At 37.9% G+C, this 16,855-nt stretch overlaps 1 protein-coding gene across 1 annotated transcript in view; it reads left to right on the top strand.

The window, feature by feature from the left end:
* Window positions 1-16,855, top strand: part of LOC306846361 (alpha-1,6-mannosylglycoprotein 6-beta-N-acetylglucosaminyltransferase B-like) — a gene marked incomplete at both ends in the record, with an annotated part of 128,308 nt that overhangs the window by 7,516 nt on the left and 103,937 nt on the right. Inside the window, one exon of the mRNA XM_079379684.1 lies at window positions 3,327-3,439. Coding sequence (XP_079235810.1) covers window positions 3,327-3,439 — 113 coding nt within the window. The remainder of the gene's footprint in view (window positions 1-3,326; window positions 3,440-16,855) is intronic.

The following is a 16,855-nucleotide window of genomic DNA, read 5'->3' as shown; positions in this document are numbered from 1 at the left end:
ACTGTTCAAAAGTTTGGGGTCAGTTTTTTTTTTTTTTTTTTAAAGAATATGAATACATTTATTCAGCAAGGATATTAAATTATTTTTTTGTTTTGTTTTTGTTTAGTGATAGTAAAGACATACTGTTAGGAAAGATTTCTATTTTGAAAATCCCTGTCAGGATTCAATCAATCAATCCTGTATAAAGTATCAGATTCCAGAAAAAAATATTAAGCAGCACAATTGTTTCCAACACTGACAATAACCAAATATCAAATCAGCACATTAGAATGATCTCTGAAGGATCATGTGACACTTAAGACTGGGGAAAAGGCTGATCAAAATCCAGCTTTGCATCACAGAAATAAATATAAAGATTATTAAAATAGAAAACCATTATTTTAAATTGTAATATTTCACAATATTACTGATTTTGTCTGTATTTTTGATCAAATAAATGGAGGCTTGATGAGCATAAGAGACTTCTTTCAAAAACATAAAAAAAAATAGTAATGTGTCCAGACACTTGACCAGTACTGCATATAAACAAAAGACAGAGACTGTTTCCAGCAAATTTATTAACATGTGATCAATATCAAAAGCAGCAGGCTAACCATGAGCAGCTTTGAGTACTACGTTGCATTTCATCCTCAAGCTCTCAAACACATCTGGGTGTTCATATGGTCTCATGTGGTTTTGCACTGTCCCGTCTCCCTGTAGCATTCACTGGGTTATGTGTCTTACATTACAGATGATGACTTTCCTAAAGACAAAAGTAAAAAAACAATTATTTTATTTAATACACAGTATTTACAAATAATACTATTGTTTAATACATCAGTACATATTGGAATTAACATTAGACAAGCATAAGTGATGAAAAATGTTTACCGTTAGCTTTTGTAAACTACTGCAGTTAACGTTAACTGTTTCACTATTCAACATTCAAGTTTAGAGAATACATTTCTATAACATGTTACTCACTGGATTTATCTGCTGACAAGATAGCTAGACAACTAATGAGAACTCATGTTTAATTATAGCCCACATAACGCTTCCAACAAAACGCAAATAAAAGCTTGACCCTTTTCACTAAAAAGAATCAAAATGCCAGGCGCATATGTAAACAATGACGAAAACACAATGCTGCATCATACTTGAAGAGTTAACGTAAATAAATACAACGAATCAAATGGAAAAAAAACAAGAACTTGTCCTTACCTGAATCGAAATGTGCTGTACATTATATCCTAGAGCTGCTAGTTGGCTATTCTCCTTTTCGCTTCACTGCTGCAATCCAGGCGCGTTTCTCGGAAATCTAAACCCTTTAGTTTCCGATTATTTATAAATTAATGTTAGTTCCAGCCCAGAGGGAGCACCCAAGCACCGAGCAACAAGGATCTAGTTTTAATTTCTACATTTTAAACAGCAGGATTAAATAAATTAATCGCAATCCCACTGTGCATCAAGCGCCTGCCGCTATTGTTTTGAATGCGCTCAAACGCTAACCGGAAACGTCCGAGGAACAAAGACGTCACTTCCTTATACCGCCGAATATCCGTTGAAATGGTCTATAGTCATATTTTATATGTTCACACAGCCAAAGCTTCAACCACACTGGTAACGTTAGGCCACATACTGGCGGGAAATTCGAATACACACAAAAAAATCATTGCACGTTGCAGTTCCATTGCAAGTCATAGTTCATTCTAACACAACCTCCTAAGTGTTAATAATTACACGTATAACTTGATTTATATTTTATAAGATAACACATTTACTCACCTGATAAAACGTGTCAGAGAACCGCTTTCTGGAAGCTTCGACTTCAGAATGGACCAATCAAGGCAGTGATGACGCGTTTCAACGGAAACCCGGAAATGAGTAAAACAGCACCATCTACATTTTTATATTTGCCAGTATACAGTATTATGATAGCACTATAAATAAAAATAAATAAATAAATAAGTATTTTTGGTAAATTTAATAATCACTCGACTGTTTACCTTCAATTTCAGCATGAGTAAAAAAAAAATTTATAATAATAATAACAATAAATTTTGAGTAGAAGTTACAAGTCCACATACACCAGTTTGTGTTCCATGCACAAATCCAACACATCATGGTTCAAAAGATGACAAGGATGTGTTTCAAAACCTCATTTAAGAAAAAAAATGCTATTTAAACTTAATCAAGCTAATGCCAAATTCATAGTACACCATAACTTTACATAAATCCTGATTAAACATACTAATCATTGATGTCAATACGACGTCGATATGACATCAATTAAATGTTTAAAACTTTGATTTGGTCAAACGTTGATTTGACGTACATTGAACGTCAAATATATTGGCCTACATATATTTTAAACCAATTTCAGTGCAGGATAACCTCCTATTTTTCCATAATTAACCATCAGAAGAAATTGGCATCCAAGCTGAAATTAAAATTATGCTATAAAGCATCTTGGTCAAATCTTGACTAATATTTGACGTCAAATTGACATCAAGGTGCCCGCTGGGAAGCCTCAAACTTTTACAGTTACGTTGCATTTAAAATTATGTTCATCCAAACTATTCTAAATCAAACATTCAGGGAAAACATGTTTGTTCTTTCTTTCTTTCTTTCTTTCTTTCTTTCTTTCTTTCTTTCTTTCTTTCTTTCTTTCTTTCTTTCTTTCTTTCTTTATGCTTAGACAAAAGGAGTTGTTGGAAGCTTAAAGGAATAGTTTGCCAAAAAAAAAAAAAGTGAAAAGTGAAAAATGTACTAACCTTCAGGCCATCCATGATGTAGATGAGTTTGTTTCCTCATCTGAACAGATTTGGAGAAATGTTGCATTACATCACTTGTTCATCAATGGATCATCTGTAGTGAATGGGTGCCGTCAGAATGAAGTGAAAGGCTGTGTGTTTGTAGGAAGCAAATCCATCGTTATGGGATTTTGACTTTAAACCATTGCATCTGGCCAAAATTCAAGTCCATAATCCATAATAATGCTTCCTCTAGTGAAAAACCCCATTCCCTGTTGTCCTCTCACATCAAAACCCACCAACATAATAGTTTTAAATAGTTTTGGACTACTTTTGTGTGCAAATTTCTCTCCTGATTCAGATAAGACAACTTTTTTTATTTGTTTTTAATGCTGGAAGCAACTGCTTGAATATAAAAATATCTTCCGGGTTGGCGTACAACAATGTGTCATCATTGGAGCACTCTATTAGTCTGATGGAGCGAAACATTGTTGAGTTAATTGAATTAATAATTTATTGCTTTCTTGTCATTGTCTGGCTTTTTTCTTGTTCCACCCCAATATATTCATACATCTATCTGTCTGTCTGTTGCAGGATATTTGTGGCGGGGATCGGTTTCTTCAGTCTGTGCTTCTTAATGACCTCTCTGGGGGGGCAGTTCTCGGCCAAGCGACTGGGCGATTCTCCATTCAGCATCCGAACTGAAGGTACATTAATAACTGGCAGCTCTGTACGTCTACCTGTGCTGACCGTATGCATGTCTAATTTATCCGGTGGCATTTAGAGAGCATCATTTTATGGGATTTTTAATGGGGGTAATGAAGGGTTTTGCGCTGGCCTTTAATAGGCTTGATTATCCAGGGGTCAGTGTGCTGTGAATAGCATCTCTGGCTGCAGAAGTTCCCATTTGTCATCAGTCATCACTTTTATGCATATGAAAATAGATCACGCTAGAGGTTAGAGGTCTCGTTCACTGTAAAAAAAGAAGAACGTGTCTATGAGAAAGATTCACCCAAAAATGAACAGTCTGTCTTCATTTACTCACTTATCAAGGATATTTGTGAAAGTTTACAAAATAAGGATGGTTAAAATTTTGCTGCACAGATTCTGTGTGGCCTGGCTGGAATTGTCTTCTCAGTAAAGGATACATGTGATACTGACTTTATTTAGTGGAAAAAAAGAAAGTATCTCACAAGGCAGCATAATTATGCTGTCTACCTTTTGTGAAAGCTTTCATGTTGGTAGCACACCTATAGTGCTTTAAAATTCTGCCTACATGGGCTCACTGCAGAGGTTTTGGAACAGAGCCAATATGTTTAATATTCAGTTCCTTTCTAGTTTCAACACTGCTGTGCCCGACAGGAAATGGTGTACCCAAATGTGGCAAATAGCCATCTTAAGAGCTCCACTCAGTTGCTGGAAAATTGGAAAACTGGTTCATGGTGTGTTCAGCAAACCCCAGTAAAAAGCTGAAGATGATGGATTAGTGTTCTGTAATTTTGTGGGAGAGGTCGCATGGAGGAAAGATGGGAGAGAAAGAGAGAGAAAGAGGGAAGAAGAGAGAGAGAGAGAGAGAGAGAGAGCACAATCTGATTAATTAACCACTCCCAGGCTGAAGCCTTGAGAAAGCATCTGGCTCCCACTCATTAAACACTGCCTGCTGATCAGCCAGAGATGGACGTCACTGTGTTTTGGGAGTCCAGCGCTGACACGGATGTGAGGGTTACATTAAAATGAATTACAGTTACAAATCACTAATTATGTCAAACTAATTACCTATGAATTACTTAAAATGTAATCAGTGTCCAAGTTCAAATATCACAAATATTGTAATCTGACTTTGTCACTTTTACATTGCTATGAATGAATGCAAATATATACAGAAAAAAATCACAATATTTGCAAGTTAACATAGCTATCTATCTATCTATCTATCTATCTATCTATCTATCTATCTATCTATCTATCTATCTGTGCAAAGTAAAATTAGTTTTTCAAGCAGAATATCGTTTGCACTGGGCCAATTTTTTCAAAAGTTTGGGATAAATAAGATTTATGTTTTTTTATGTTTCTTATGCTCATCAAGGCTGTATTTATTTAATCAAAAATACAGAAAATAACTATAATACTGTGAAAGATAATACAGGAGACCAATGCGGATCTTATACAACTGAAACAGAGAGGTTAACAGTGGTCTCTGCGACTGCAACAAGGCAGGGAGAGAGTTCACAAACGGCCTTCATAGCCGTGTCAGAGAGAGTTCAGGAATGGCCTCATTGACCGTGGCAGGACTGTCAGAGGACTGCCCATTTGGGAGGTTCCGCAGTGGGAGCTGCCACCTCGGGAGGAGCTAGAGCTGGCTCAGACAACTTGGGAGGTTCCGCAGTGGGAGCTGCTACCTCGGGAGGAGCTAGAGCTGGCTCAGATGACTTGGGAGCTTCCGCAGCAGGAGCTGCCAACTCGGGAAGAGCTAGAGCTGGCTCAGATGACCTGGGAGGTTCCGCAACGTGAGCTGCCACCTCAGGAGCTGGAACAGGCTCTGAAGTGGATTCGAGGACTAGAGTGGACTCATTGGCTGGAGTCGGCTCAAGAGTGGGTTCACGGACTGGAGCAGGAACAGAGCAAAGTGTAGCCCAAACGAATGGTGACCGCCATAACAGGCAACACAAAGGATAGGGGAACAGTCTCTGTGATGGCCAGTGCTGAAGCCTTTGGAAAACCGGTTGCACGCACTGCCAATGGCGGGTCTGCCAGACTGGATGCCAGGCTCAAACGCCATTAGAACGCCTTGGTGTCTTCAAACATAACATCCACGATGCTTTGGAATACTGGGGTGGCAGCCACGATTGCTGAAGACTGAGGATTGATATAAATAACAGCTGGAAGCTCTGGCGTGACAGCCATCTTGTTCAGTGGCTCTGGGTTGGCAGCCATCTTGGGAAGAGTCTCTGAACTAGCGGCCATGACATGGACAGGCCTTGGTGTGGCAGCCATTTATTTTGTGAAGGGGCTCTGGACTTGAGAGTGCTGGAAACACAGGAGTGACAACCTTAATGACTGGACATGGTGGTGACATTGGTAAGGCATGCGCCATGGATATCGGAGCTTGATGCATGGCATACGCACAGCCTCAGGGCAAAAATCAATATACTGTTCCAGAATCCACTTGGACTCACCCTTTGGTATTGGACAGCCAATGTTCTCAACCAGACCACTCCAGAAGCATTCCATTAACATTACATCATCCAGTGGGGCAAGATGGCAGTAAGACACAAACTCCTCCACATAAACTTCAATGGGTCGGCCATCTTGATAAATGGAGCAGAGAACACTCACAGGATCACAAAAAACTCCTACTAGATCCATGATGTGGTCAGTTGTTCTGTTATGATGCAAGAGCAGGAGGAAACAGGCTGAGGCGTGGATCTAGGTGCAGGTAGTTTAATAAAATATCAAAGAACTAGAAACACTGGGAACAAGAACAGAAACACGAGCAGACCAGCAACACTTACGTTCAACAACTGACAAAGCACAAGGGAACCACAAGGCGTATTTATACAGAGCTAAGGAGATGGGTGTGGTTCAATGAGTGTCCATGACAACAAGCAAGGGAGCAGAGCAGCAGGGAAACAGGAGGGGAACAAGGCAACAATAGGGACATAGAACTACAAACTAAAAATCCTTGAACACAGACAGGGATTGTGACAGATTCGAACTCTGGACGCATAAGGCCTGGACCCACAAAGCTATTGATGCCGATATAATAGCAAACAAACAATCAAACAATAAATAATTATTGTATTATTATAAATATTTTGTAACAATATACAATAATATATTTTGAATAAATGTTCTTTGTGCATTCTGACTCCTGACAATATAACAGCGTTCTGTTACTCTATAATACTGATAAATGATCTAGCCCTAAGGTCAGTAGTATACATGTTATCTGAATGCCTGTTCTCTTTTGGTTCCTGAGAGAAAACCTGTTGGTTCACTAATCCTCTTCCAAATAAGAGATCCTCCAGCTTTTACACCCTTCACTCTGGCCGTGTTCTATCTTGAGTAATACCATGCAGCATATGTTCTGGGATTATGCCTCTAATGGATACTAATGGCTATTCTAAGAGAGGTTTGTTATCTTACATTTTTAATGAAAGCTTGTGTGTGGGTTGATGCAGTGAGCACTTTGTTTTAAATAGCAGACGCGTATTAGTTAAGCAGTAAATACAGGATGCCAAGCATTAGGATGCCAAACTGGGTTTTAATATCTCATAGCATTCATGGACCTCAGAATATGACCCTTCACTGGACACATTCTCAGCCATTACTGTTCAAGCTAAAAATATAACTCACCTAATTTAATCCATCTATAATATGATCTATATATGCCTGTAGACGCCAGAAATATAGTTTGAAATTGCAGTTTTACAGGCTTCATTATTATGGCTGAAAATATAAGGATTCTTGTTACTAGTCCACTTCTTTAATGGTTCCATTAAATATTTATCAATCAATCAACCAACAAATAAATACATTTTGTCATTACTGCCTCATCCTTATATCCCTATTATTCTTCTTACCATGAAACACAAACGGTTGTGTAACTGGGCGAACGAGACGAGAGAGACATGCGGATCCATTTGCAAGCTTTATTATACAGAGAAGTGATCAAACACACAAGCAGGGTTGAAACACCAGCAAACAGGAATGGCAAGGGCAAAACACAAGAGCAGCTTAGGGTTAGATAGACAGACAGACAGACAGAAGACCACCACGGAGGAGCAGGAGAGCACCACGACGGATCAGGAGAGTGCCACGACGGAACAGGAGAGAACCACTGACTGATCAGGAACCCACAGCAGAGATTGGAGCCTAGGAAAAACTGAGACACAAGAGACAGACATGGCATTTACGGTCTCAAGGACTGAGGCAGGGAATACAAGTTCGTTAACAGTTTCCCTGGTGACAACTGAGCGGGCAGACAATTCATAATCAGGCTTATTGACTGAAACTGAACTGACAGACAGTTCAAAATCTGACTCATTGACTGGAATTGGATAGACAGACAGTTCAAAATCATGCTCTCTTTGACTGAAACTGGACAGGCCGACAATTCACCATCAGGTTCATTAGTTGATACTGGACAGACTGCAGAGTTTAAACCAACAGACAGTTCACAATTTGATGCATTGACTGACTCTGAATTGGCAGACACTTCAGTGATTGAAGCTGGGTAGACAGATAACTCATACTCAGACCCATTAACAGATAGGCATTGGACAGACAGAAGGTTTAACATCAGACTTACTGACTGAAACAGGACTGACAAGGTTCATGAATGGTCTCTATGGCAGTGAAGGATAACGGAACAGACATGGGGTGCATTTATAATTTCCGGGCTCAAGACAAGCAGTTTTAAGGGTTCAAAGGCGGGTTTTGGACTGTGACAGGCAGGACTGCAAACTCCGTATTCGTTTCCTTGAGAGTGGCTGGACAGACAGATAGTTCAATATTAGACTCATGGACTGGAACAGGACATACAGATAATTCAGAATTAGATTCATGGACTGAGACTGGTAAGACAAATGGTTCAGAATTAGACACACTTGGGAGCAGTGGACTGGCTGACAGATCAAAACCAGGTGCACTGACTGAAACTGGACTGGTAGACATTTCAGTAAGTGACATTAAACAGGCAGACAATTCACAGTCAGACTCAGTGGGAACAAGAGAGACAGACAGTTCAAAGGGAAACTCCTTGGCTGAGACTGGGTAGGCAGACTGTTCATTTACAGTCTGTTTGGTTGTGACTGGACAAACAAACAATTCATTAGTGGCGTCTTTGGAAATGACAGACAAGGCTGATAATTCAAAGACAGCCTCTTTGACTAAATCGTGACAGGAGACAGTCTCCTTGAATGTGAAAGGACAAACTGGGAGTTCATAATTGAGTACCACTGATACCTCTGGAGGTTCTACAGCAGTCTCGTAGAGAAACAGAGAGAGTTCTTTGTTGGGGGCCTCCACTGTGCAAGAATCCGAAGCGGGCATCATTGCTTGTGGAGACACAGCATCGAGCGTCACTACCCCAAGAGGTTCTGCAGCATCCGCCGCCACCTCTAGATACATCACAGTGGATGCCGCTACCTTGGGCAGTTCTGTGATGGTGTACGCAGACAAAACACAACATAAAATGATCCCCATCATGGGATGCACTTCAGATAGGAGAATTAGTTCAGGAACAGGTGGGTTAGAGTGAATGGGTTTGAGGATACCAACTGTGCGTGCAGACACCAGCGGAACATCAGTCACACTAGATACCAGACTGAGATACCGAAAGACTGACCTTGAAGATCTGGGTGCAGCAGACAGGGAGTAACTGGACTCTGGACGATCAACAGCGACGAGACGAGACTCTGGACGGTCAGCTGAGATGTGACGAGACTCTGGACGGTCAGCTGAGATGTGACGAGACTCTGGGAGGACAGCTGAGATGTGACGAGACTCTGGGAGGTCAGCTGAGACGTGACGAGACTCTGGGAGGTCAGCTGAGACGTGACGAGAGTCTGAGAGATCAAAACTGAGAGGGCAAAACAAAGAGAAATAATCCAAATACACGGTAATAGTCCAGGCAGGGGCAGACAGAGTCCAAATGACAAGGCTAGAGAAAAATCCAAGGCCGGCTATAAACTTAAAGAATGAACAAGTCTAAACTAAACTGAAACACGCAATGGCTCTGTATAGCAGCTATCACTAGGTGCGTGATAAACACAGAACAATACTCAGCGATCTGAACGAGGAAGCCCAGGGCTTATAAAGCATGTCTGATTGGTAGCAGATGTGAGTGTGTAATCAGTGCAATGGATGATGGGAACTGTAATCTGGAGTGACATGTAACTGTTTGTGTAGTGCGAGATTCAGTGTAACGGAAGAGCGACCTCTGGTGGCAAGCGGATGGAAGTCCATGGACTGGATTCATGACAGGATGTTTGGTAAAATATCTGAACTTATCTTTTCTATGCAATGAAATATATACAGCCAAACTAAAAATTAAACAAACAACACCAAGAAAAACAGGACGTATGCACTACTATATCTTCTGATATTATACAATATCTTTGTGTCACTCACGTTTCATCTGTACCATGTTTTTCAGACTTACCACATTAAATACAAGAACCAATGCTGTTAAGTACAGAATTGAATAAGAACTGATGATAGCACGGGTAGATCTTTGGTTGATTAATCATTGGTCATGAGGAATTTGAACATTCAAACTATTCATTTATTTTCTACTCCTAAATAGATAGATAGATAGATAGATAGATAGATAGATAGATAGATAGATAGATAGATAGATGCTGTATCATGTGGGCTGCCAAGCAATTTACTACATTGGAAAAGCAATGCATAGACAGCTGATTATGTCATGCAAATGTTAAAAATTATTAATTTGCAAATCATGCACTATGGTAAAATAGTTTTGAGTTGATAACATAGGATTGTCCAAAGAACTATTAATTGATCATATACCACGTAATCATAATTAGCATGAAATGGAATAAAAGTTATTGGTGTTTGTCCAACTAATGTTAATTCAAATGATAACTGCAGCAAATTGTAGGTAAATAAAAAAAAAACAAAAAAAAAAAATGTTGGTAGAAGCCCTTTAATTAATTTCAAATCGAAAAAAAAAAAATTAACTATCAAAATTTACACAGACCTTAGCAGTACACTTTGTTTTTTTTAAAGTACTATTTATTACAACAAAACAGGGTAATTTTACATTCCTATAAACATATTAGGTCTTTCAGCATATTTTATGATATGTATTTCTCCTCATTTTAATTCAACATCCTTACATTCATATTTCCAGTAAGTAGCTATTCTGCATCTTGTTCACTAGCTCCATTTTATTCTGAATGTTGCTCAACCTTGTTAGTCGAGTCTCCTGTGTGTTTCAAATGGTGTTTGGTTGCCAGTGGCATATAAATCTGTAGATTGCAGTGCTTTGACATAGCATCCTCTAGGAAAGGCTTTAGATTTCATTTGGAATCGTCCCTGTGCTCCATCACACTCCAGCAGATATCTGCACTGCTCTAAGATGAAAACCAGTGCTTCTCCTTCCTTTAGACAGTCAATGCATGGTTCAAAGACTGTGGCCTTTGACAGTTGTGGCACACAGGCACAGCAGGAGATGAAAACACAGATTCTATTAAAAGCTTATATCTTCTTCCATATAAGAGAGGTCTTTTTTCATTGTGTCATATATACAGTATGGTCCAAATGTTTATAACCACATTGAAAATCTGGTCTCAGATCTCAGATTTTAATTTTACATCTAGAACAAAAAGAAATATGTTTTAAAAAACGAAAAACAAAAATGAAATGTCATGATGTAAAATAAATTAGAAACAAAGTTCTGCACTATTTCTAGGTCAAATGACTGATGCAAAATCAATAAAACATTATTTTTCTTAAAACAAATTAAATGAATTGATACTGAAATGCACTACATATAGGAATAATATAGATACTGATATAATAATCCCAAGTCCTCTTAGGATAGGATGTGCCCTAGTTTCCCCGGCATCCATGTTTTTCTCCATGCACTGTTGTGTATTTATAATGCTAAATGATGGTCTAATGGGAACAGGAGCTGTGTTCTTTCACACACACTCTCAAGGAGTCTGCTGTTGGGTTCTTGGGGTGAAATAAACTCTGTAAATATTTGCTTCAGCACATTTTTGAAGACTTCTCTGTAATTAAAACACAAATTCAATGCAGATTAGATCAAACATTTTGGAATAGACCTTAAAGTCAACATGAAATGCAGTTCACAACCCATTTTAATTATGTAAATGGATGCATTTCCTAGCAAAACAAGATAGTCAATGAGGAAGAAAAAAAAAAAGTAGTGTTGATCTTGATTTTCTCCACTGGGAGTTGATTGGGTCTTGAGAAGTATTACATACTAGAATAGAGACATGTGGTTGGAGTGAAAGAACAAGACAGTAAGAGGAACCTTTGACCAAACTCAAGCTCACAGTTCAAGATTATTTCTAAAGAACGACTTGTGAGGGTATGTAAATGAGCCACTGAAATAAATATAAACAGGTAGCTTTCCAGATATTATTGACACCTTGTTTTTCTTCTAAATAGCATAAACAGCATCATGTAAACAATATCAGATTAGATTTTATGTTGATTTTAAAATATGTGTGTGTTCATACCACTTTGCATACGTACGCCTTCAAGCCACCCCATGCTAAATATCTTAGACAGATGTGGGCATACATTGCATTTGGAGCTAGTGATTTTGGAGCTGTGATTTTCGGAGTTTGACCTGCTGCTTTATAGAAGCCCTCAGGTCATCTTACAGCTAGTGAATCATCAGAAAACTGATGTGGTTTCATGGCAAAATCTCTTGTCTTCTATCACATGCACCCACAGCTGCTGTCAGACAGAGTCAAGCAAAGGAGCTCCTGAATTTCAGACTGACTCACTAGACACAATCCGTGTTTGTTTTCTTCACATTTAACACCAACACACCTGGGGGAAAATAAATGGAATTACTAAATGTAGTCAGTACTTGAATTTTGAGGAGAGAGAGAGAGAGAGAGAGAGAGAGAGAGAGAGAGAGAGAAAAGATACTCCCTGTTTGCATATAAGGACATTAATCTATAATCTTCATTAATTCAGGTTCTCTTAATTAAGGTGTTCCAATCAGACTCATTGCCATACAGGTAGGTGTATAAAATCAAGCACCTAGCCATTCAGTCTGCATTCACAAAGAAACAAAAGTATTTATGAAGTGATGCCACCTTTGCAATAAGTCAGTTTGTGAAATGTGATGCATTCCCTAGTGAAAAATAAATATAACAAAATGTATTTTAATTAAATGTATTTCATGCTAAGTATACTACAAATAAAGCTACATATTTTGTATTTAAAAAAAATACTTTGCAATTGTACTTTTGGTATACTAAAAGTCTGCTAAATTGGAACTACTAATTTTGTACTTAATGCACTTTAATTGTGTGGAAGTAGTGCTGAAGCCCTCATTCTGAAAATCTCATGTCGAATTGTGTCTTGTTTGTAAACGAAGCCGTAGTAAAATGAAGTGAACAAAGGACAAAGTTCTTACTGACTTTAAAAGTTCATCCACTCTTTACGAATATTGAAATCAGAAGGAAGGCAACGCAAATACCGTTTTTCCACAGCTTGGCACTGTCTTTGGAGCATCTTTATCATTTGGTTTCTGTATAGACCTGTGCGTTTACATATTTCGTAAACACTACATGTGCAATTCAGTGGGTGGGGCTAAACAGGCAGTGATGTAGAAGCAGGCATTGATCTTCTTGAGTTTAGCCACACTATTACATCAGAGTAGAACATTTCAAAAGCTGTTGTTTTGCCAGACTGCCTTCAATATAAACTGTTTTTAGACTAACGGCAAAGTTTTACGTTATGAAACTTACTGGATGTTTTTATAGTACAGTGACCACTTATATGTCCAAAGATCAAGGTAATTTTGGTTTCTTAGTTTATGACCCCTTTAAGAAATGTGTATTGTGCACAAGTAGTACTCCAAATAGCATTTCATTATAATGTTTATGCATGTGTGTATGTCTCGAGCAATATGTCAGTAAATATGTTAATAGATTTGAACTATACTTTATTTTTTTTTATACTTATTTAATTTAATTTGTATAAGACATTTCTTATTTATTCCAATTACCATCATGTGGATAATGTGACAAATGTCTATGTCCAATAATTATTTGCCAGAAAAAAGCACTGTTAGTCGCGCAGAAAGATCTTGCATTTATCTGACATCTCCAACAGTGGGAGGTGGATGAGCTGACTAAACCATTCTAGATCAGCATTTTCCAATCCTTGTTTTGGAGTGGCAAAGCACTGCATATTTTGGTTGTCATCATTATTTGACACACCTGAATACATTTACCAGCCCATTAGTGGAGAAGTGAACTGGGTAGATATTTGTGATTATTTTATATGTATATATATATATAGTAGGCCCAAAAATGAACTATATGTATCTATTTCATCAGCAATGATTGCCCTATATTACCTCTGAATGGTTCCCAGCGTTTTCACACTTTGGTGTAACGCTGGTCCACCACTGAGAAAACAAAGTTTTAAAAGAAGGAGCATAAAACTGAATCTACTATACAAAATGCTGACAGAACTAGACCAAGTTTACAAGGTTTAAGGCTTTGAATTGTTAAAAGCTATTTAAGTATTTTAACTACAATGTGAAAAATGTCAGCAGATTCCTCTTGGGACCTCTCATGACTTAAAAAAAAATGATGTGCTGTATGATAGTCTGAGATACTGTTGCATGAATTCACCTTTCGGTCAGACTCCTGGTAATTCTCAGTTATCTGGATGTATTTTTAGCTCAGAGGGACAAGCTGATTTCTTGGTCCAACTCCATTAAAATCCTGAAAATCCATTAGGCCACGCAAAAAATGTGGTTTGACCAAGATAAGACATAAAATGACTCTTGACAGGAAGCAAACATATTAATGATGATTTGACGTGCTCTTGACAGGCAATTAATTTATACACCCTTTCCAATGACATTCTGACTTAGTTCACAGTGGGTGTGATGGCTGGGTGTACCAAACTTTTAATTTTTTTATTAATTAATTAATTTATTTATTGTTATATGGTGGTCATCTTAATGGAAGTGGAGCAAATATTGCACTTATGCTTTGTCACAAACACACATGCACACAATGTAGTCAGTATTTTGTAATTACTGTTATGTATAAAAAAACATCTGAAAGATTCCCACAGAGGGCAATTACAGAACAAAGGGGGCATAGTAAAAATGACTGATGACCATACTCAATTCACATGACTTTAATTGCCAGTAGCCTACAGGACTTTGCAGGGAGATTAAGGACATTATTGAAATTCAAAATTAATTGATCTAGGCCATACTGATGTCTTGCGTGTAATAGATTATAGTTACAGTAAGTCTTGCGGGCAGTTGCATAAACACAGCCAGTTTAAGATTATGTCATAAAAGCTAGTCTGACCAACTAGGTACTCACTAGTACTACTATCATTGAGGATCAACCTACAATATGAATATATTGAAAAAGATAATAGACAAAATTATTATAAAATACTCTCACTAAACATTAACTGAGCAGCGGAGGTATTTTGAATGGTTGTTTGACAAAAAAGAGGGTGTTGAGTAATTATTCTACATGTGTCAACAAGGAAATTTATAAATGATGTTTGGGTTCTGAAGTCAAACCATAGAAATTATTTTTTTTAATATTTTATTTAAAGTCCAATGACATTAAGAGAGGAAAAATATAAAACTTTATTAAGAATGCCTCAGCTTTGTAATGTGAATTTCAGCAAAAATTAGTTTTAGTTTTTAAATTTCAGTTTCTATTCTTGCCCCTTTTTCTATTTTTGCTGATCGAGTTTATGAAACTGCGGTTCCCTAAAGCATTGTTAGCTAGCTATTGACCATAGTTGATTTTGGGAAAAAAAAAAATTTAGTTTTTGAGGTCAACTCTGTAAATAAGGCCACAGCAATTAACAGCTAAGTGAATAAGGACTTACACTTTGTTGTTTGTCACAAAGTTTTCATACAAATTGGAGTATACTGCACAAGTCTTATGGAATACAAACTTGATACTTTCATGCTGCTTTTGCATCTTTTTTGAATCTTTACCATATCAGTCCTCATTGTTAGTGTGACAAAAGTTCCCAAAGTCATTAGTTTGAAAGGGTGAACTAATCATTTAAAGCCAAACCCACACTTGTGATACCAGGAGTGCATCTATGATAACTAAAATGTTGCTTAGCTTTGCTAGGTCAGTAGCTTCTGAATGAGATACTGCAATGGTGGCACGTTGAGAGCCATTCACATTCTTGTGGATGGCAGTGGTCATCGTTTAAAGCCGTAAGAGCAGTGAAGTGTGTGATGAAGATTTGTAGCCTGAGTCATTCCTTCTCTCTCTTGGTTTCTGTGGAAATATATTCCTGTACTCGGCTTTAATATTCGTAATCGTTCCACAGCTCTTTTCCCTTTTCTGTCACATACTTTCTAATCCTTCCCTCAAGCCTATTTACTCCGATTTCATATCCCTGAGTGAGTGTTTGCTAATTGAAGCACACACACACACACACACACGCACTAGGTGACATGAATTACACCGTTCTCATCCCTGAGCTGTTGTGAGACACAGATGAGACGCAGTACGACATGACAAGAGAGTGTCTGTGCTATTAGATTGTGAGTGTGACGTGTGGAGCAGGTGAAGAGCAGGATATGTTTATTGATATTTGTTTATATAATTTTCTCATCATAGAACACTGAAATAAGGGATAACATTTTCAAGAGAAAATTTCAAGAGAATTTATTACTTTTTTTTATTCTATCCTGTGTGTACCTTCTTAATTTTAATTGTTTTTTTTTTTTCTCTCAAGTGACTTCATCCGGTGACACTATGCAAAGCTATTTTCAATTTCACTGATATGGCACTTCATTTGGCAGGGAAATACTTTAGTTGTTTTTGTTTTGACATGCTGAATATATCCGCACCTACGCTCATAATGTGGGCATTCACTGCGACTAATCATCATCACTAATGTCCGTTGGAGAGGTTAGGCATAGAAATTTGATTCTTATTTTTTTGAGAATTTTATCCAAACTACCTGCAGTTTGCATTCACTTAATGAGAATACATTATAAAACACTTGAATAACACATACACCTGCTTCGGTTAATCCATAGACGTGCATGTGTGGGTGTGCTTTCTAGCTACATTATTAACAATGCCATACTTTTATTGTTCATATTTATAGCTGAGGTGGTTATCAACCAACTTGCAAAAGTAGCAGCCACCTTGTTGTCTTCAGTCGTCTTCTTAGAGGGCCACTGTCCTGCAGAATTTAGATTCAAGCATAATTAAACACCAAAGTCAAAGTAATCAAGGTCGTCAGACTCACTACGTAAAAGCTTCTAGGTATGTGTGTTGGAGCTAAAATTTGCAGGACACTCCAGAAGCAGGATTGTACACCACTGACTGTAAACATACTATCAACTGCCAAGAAAGCCCTAGAAA

Source organism: Barbus barbus (assembly GCF_936440315.1).
Source record: "Barbus barbus genome assembly, chromosome: 3".
In the NCBI taxonomy this organism is placed as follows: domain Eukaryota; kingdom Metazoa; phylum Chordata; class Actinopteri; order Cypriniformes; family Cyprinidae; genus Barbus; species Barbus barbus.
This window is presented reverse-complemented; position numbering and strand designations above follow the sequence as displayed.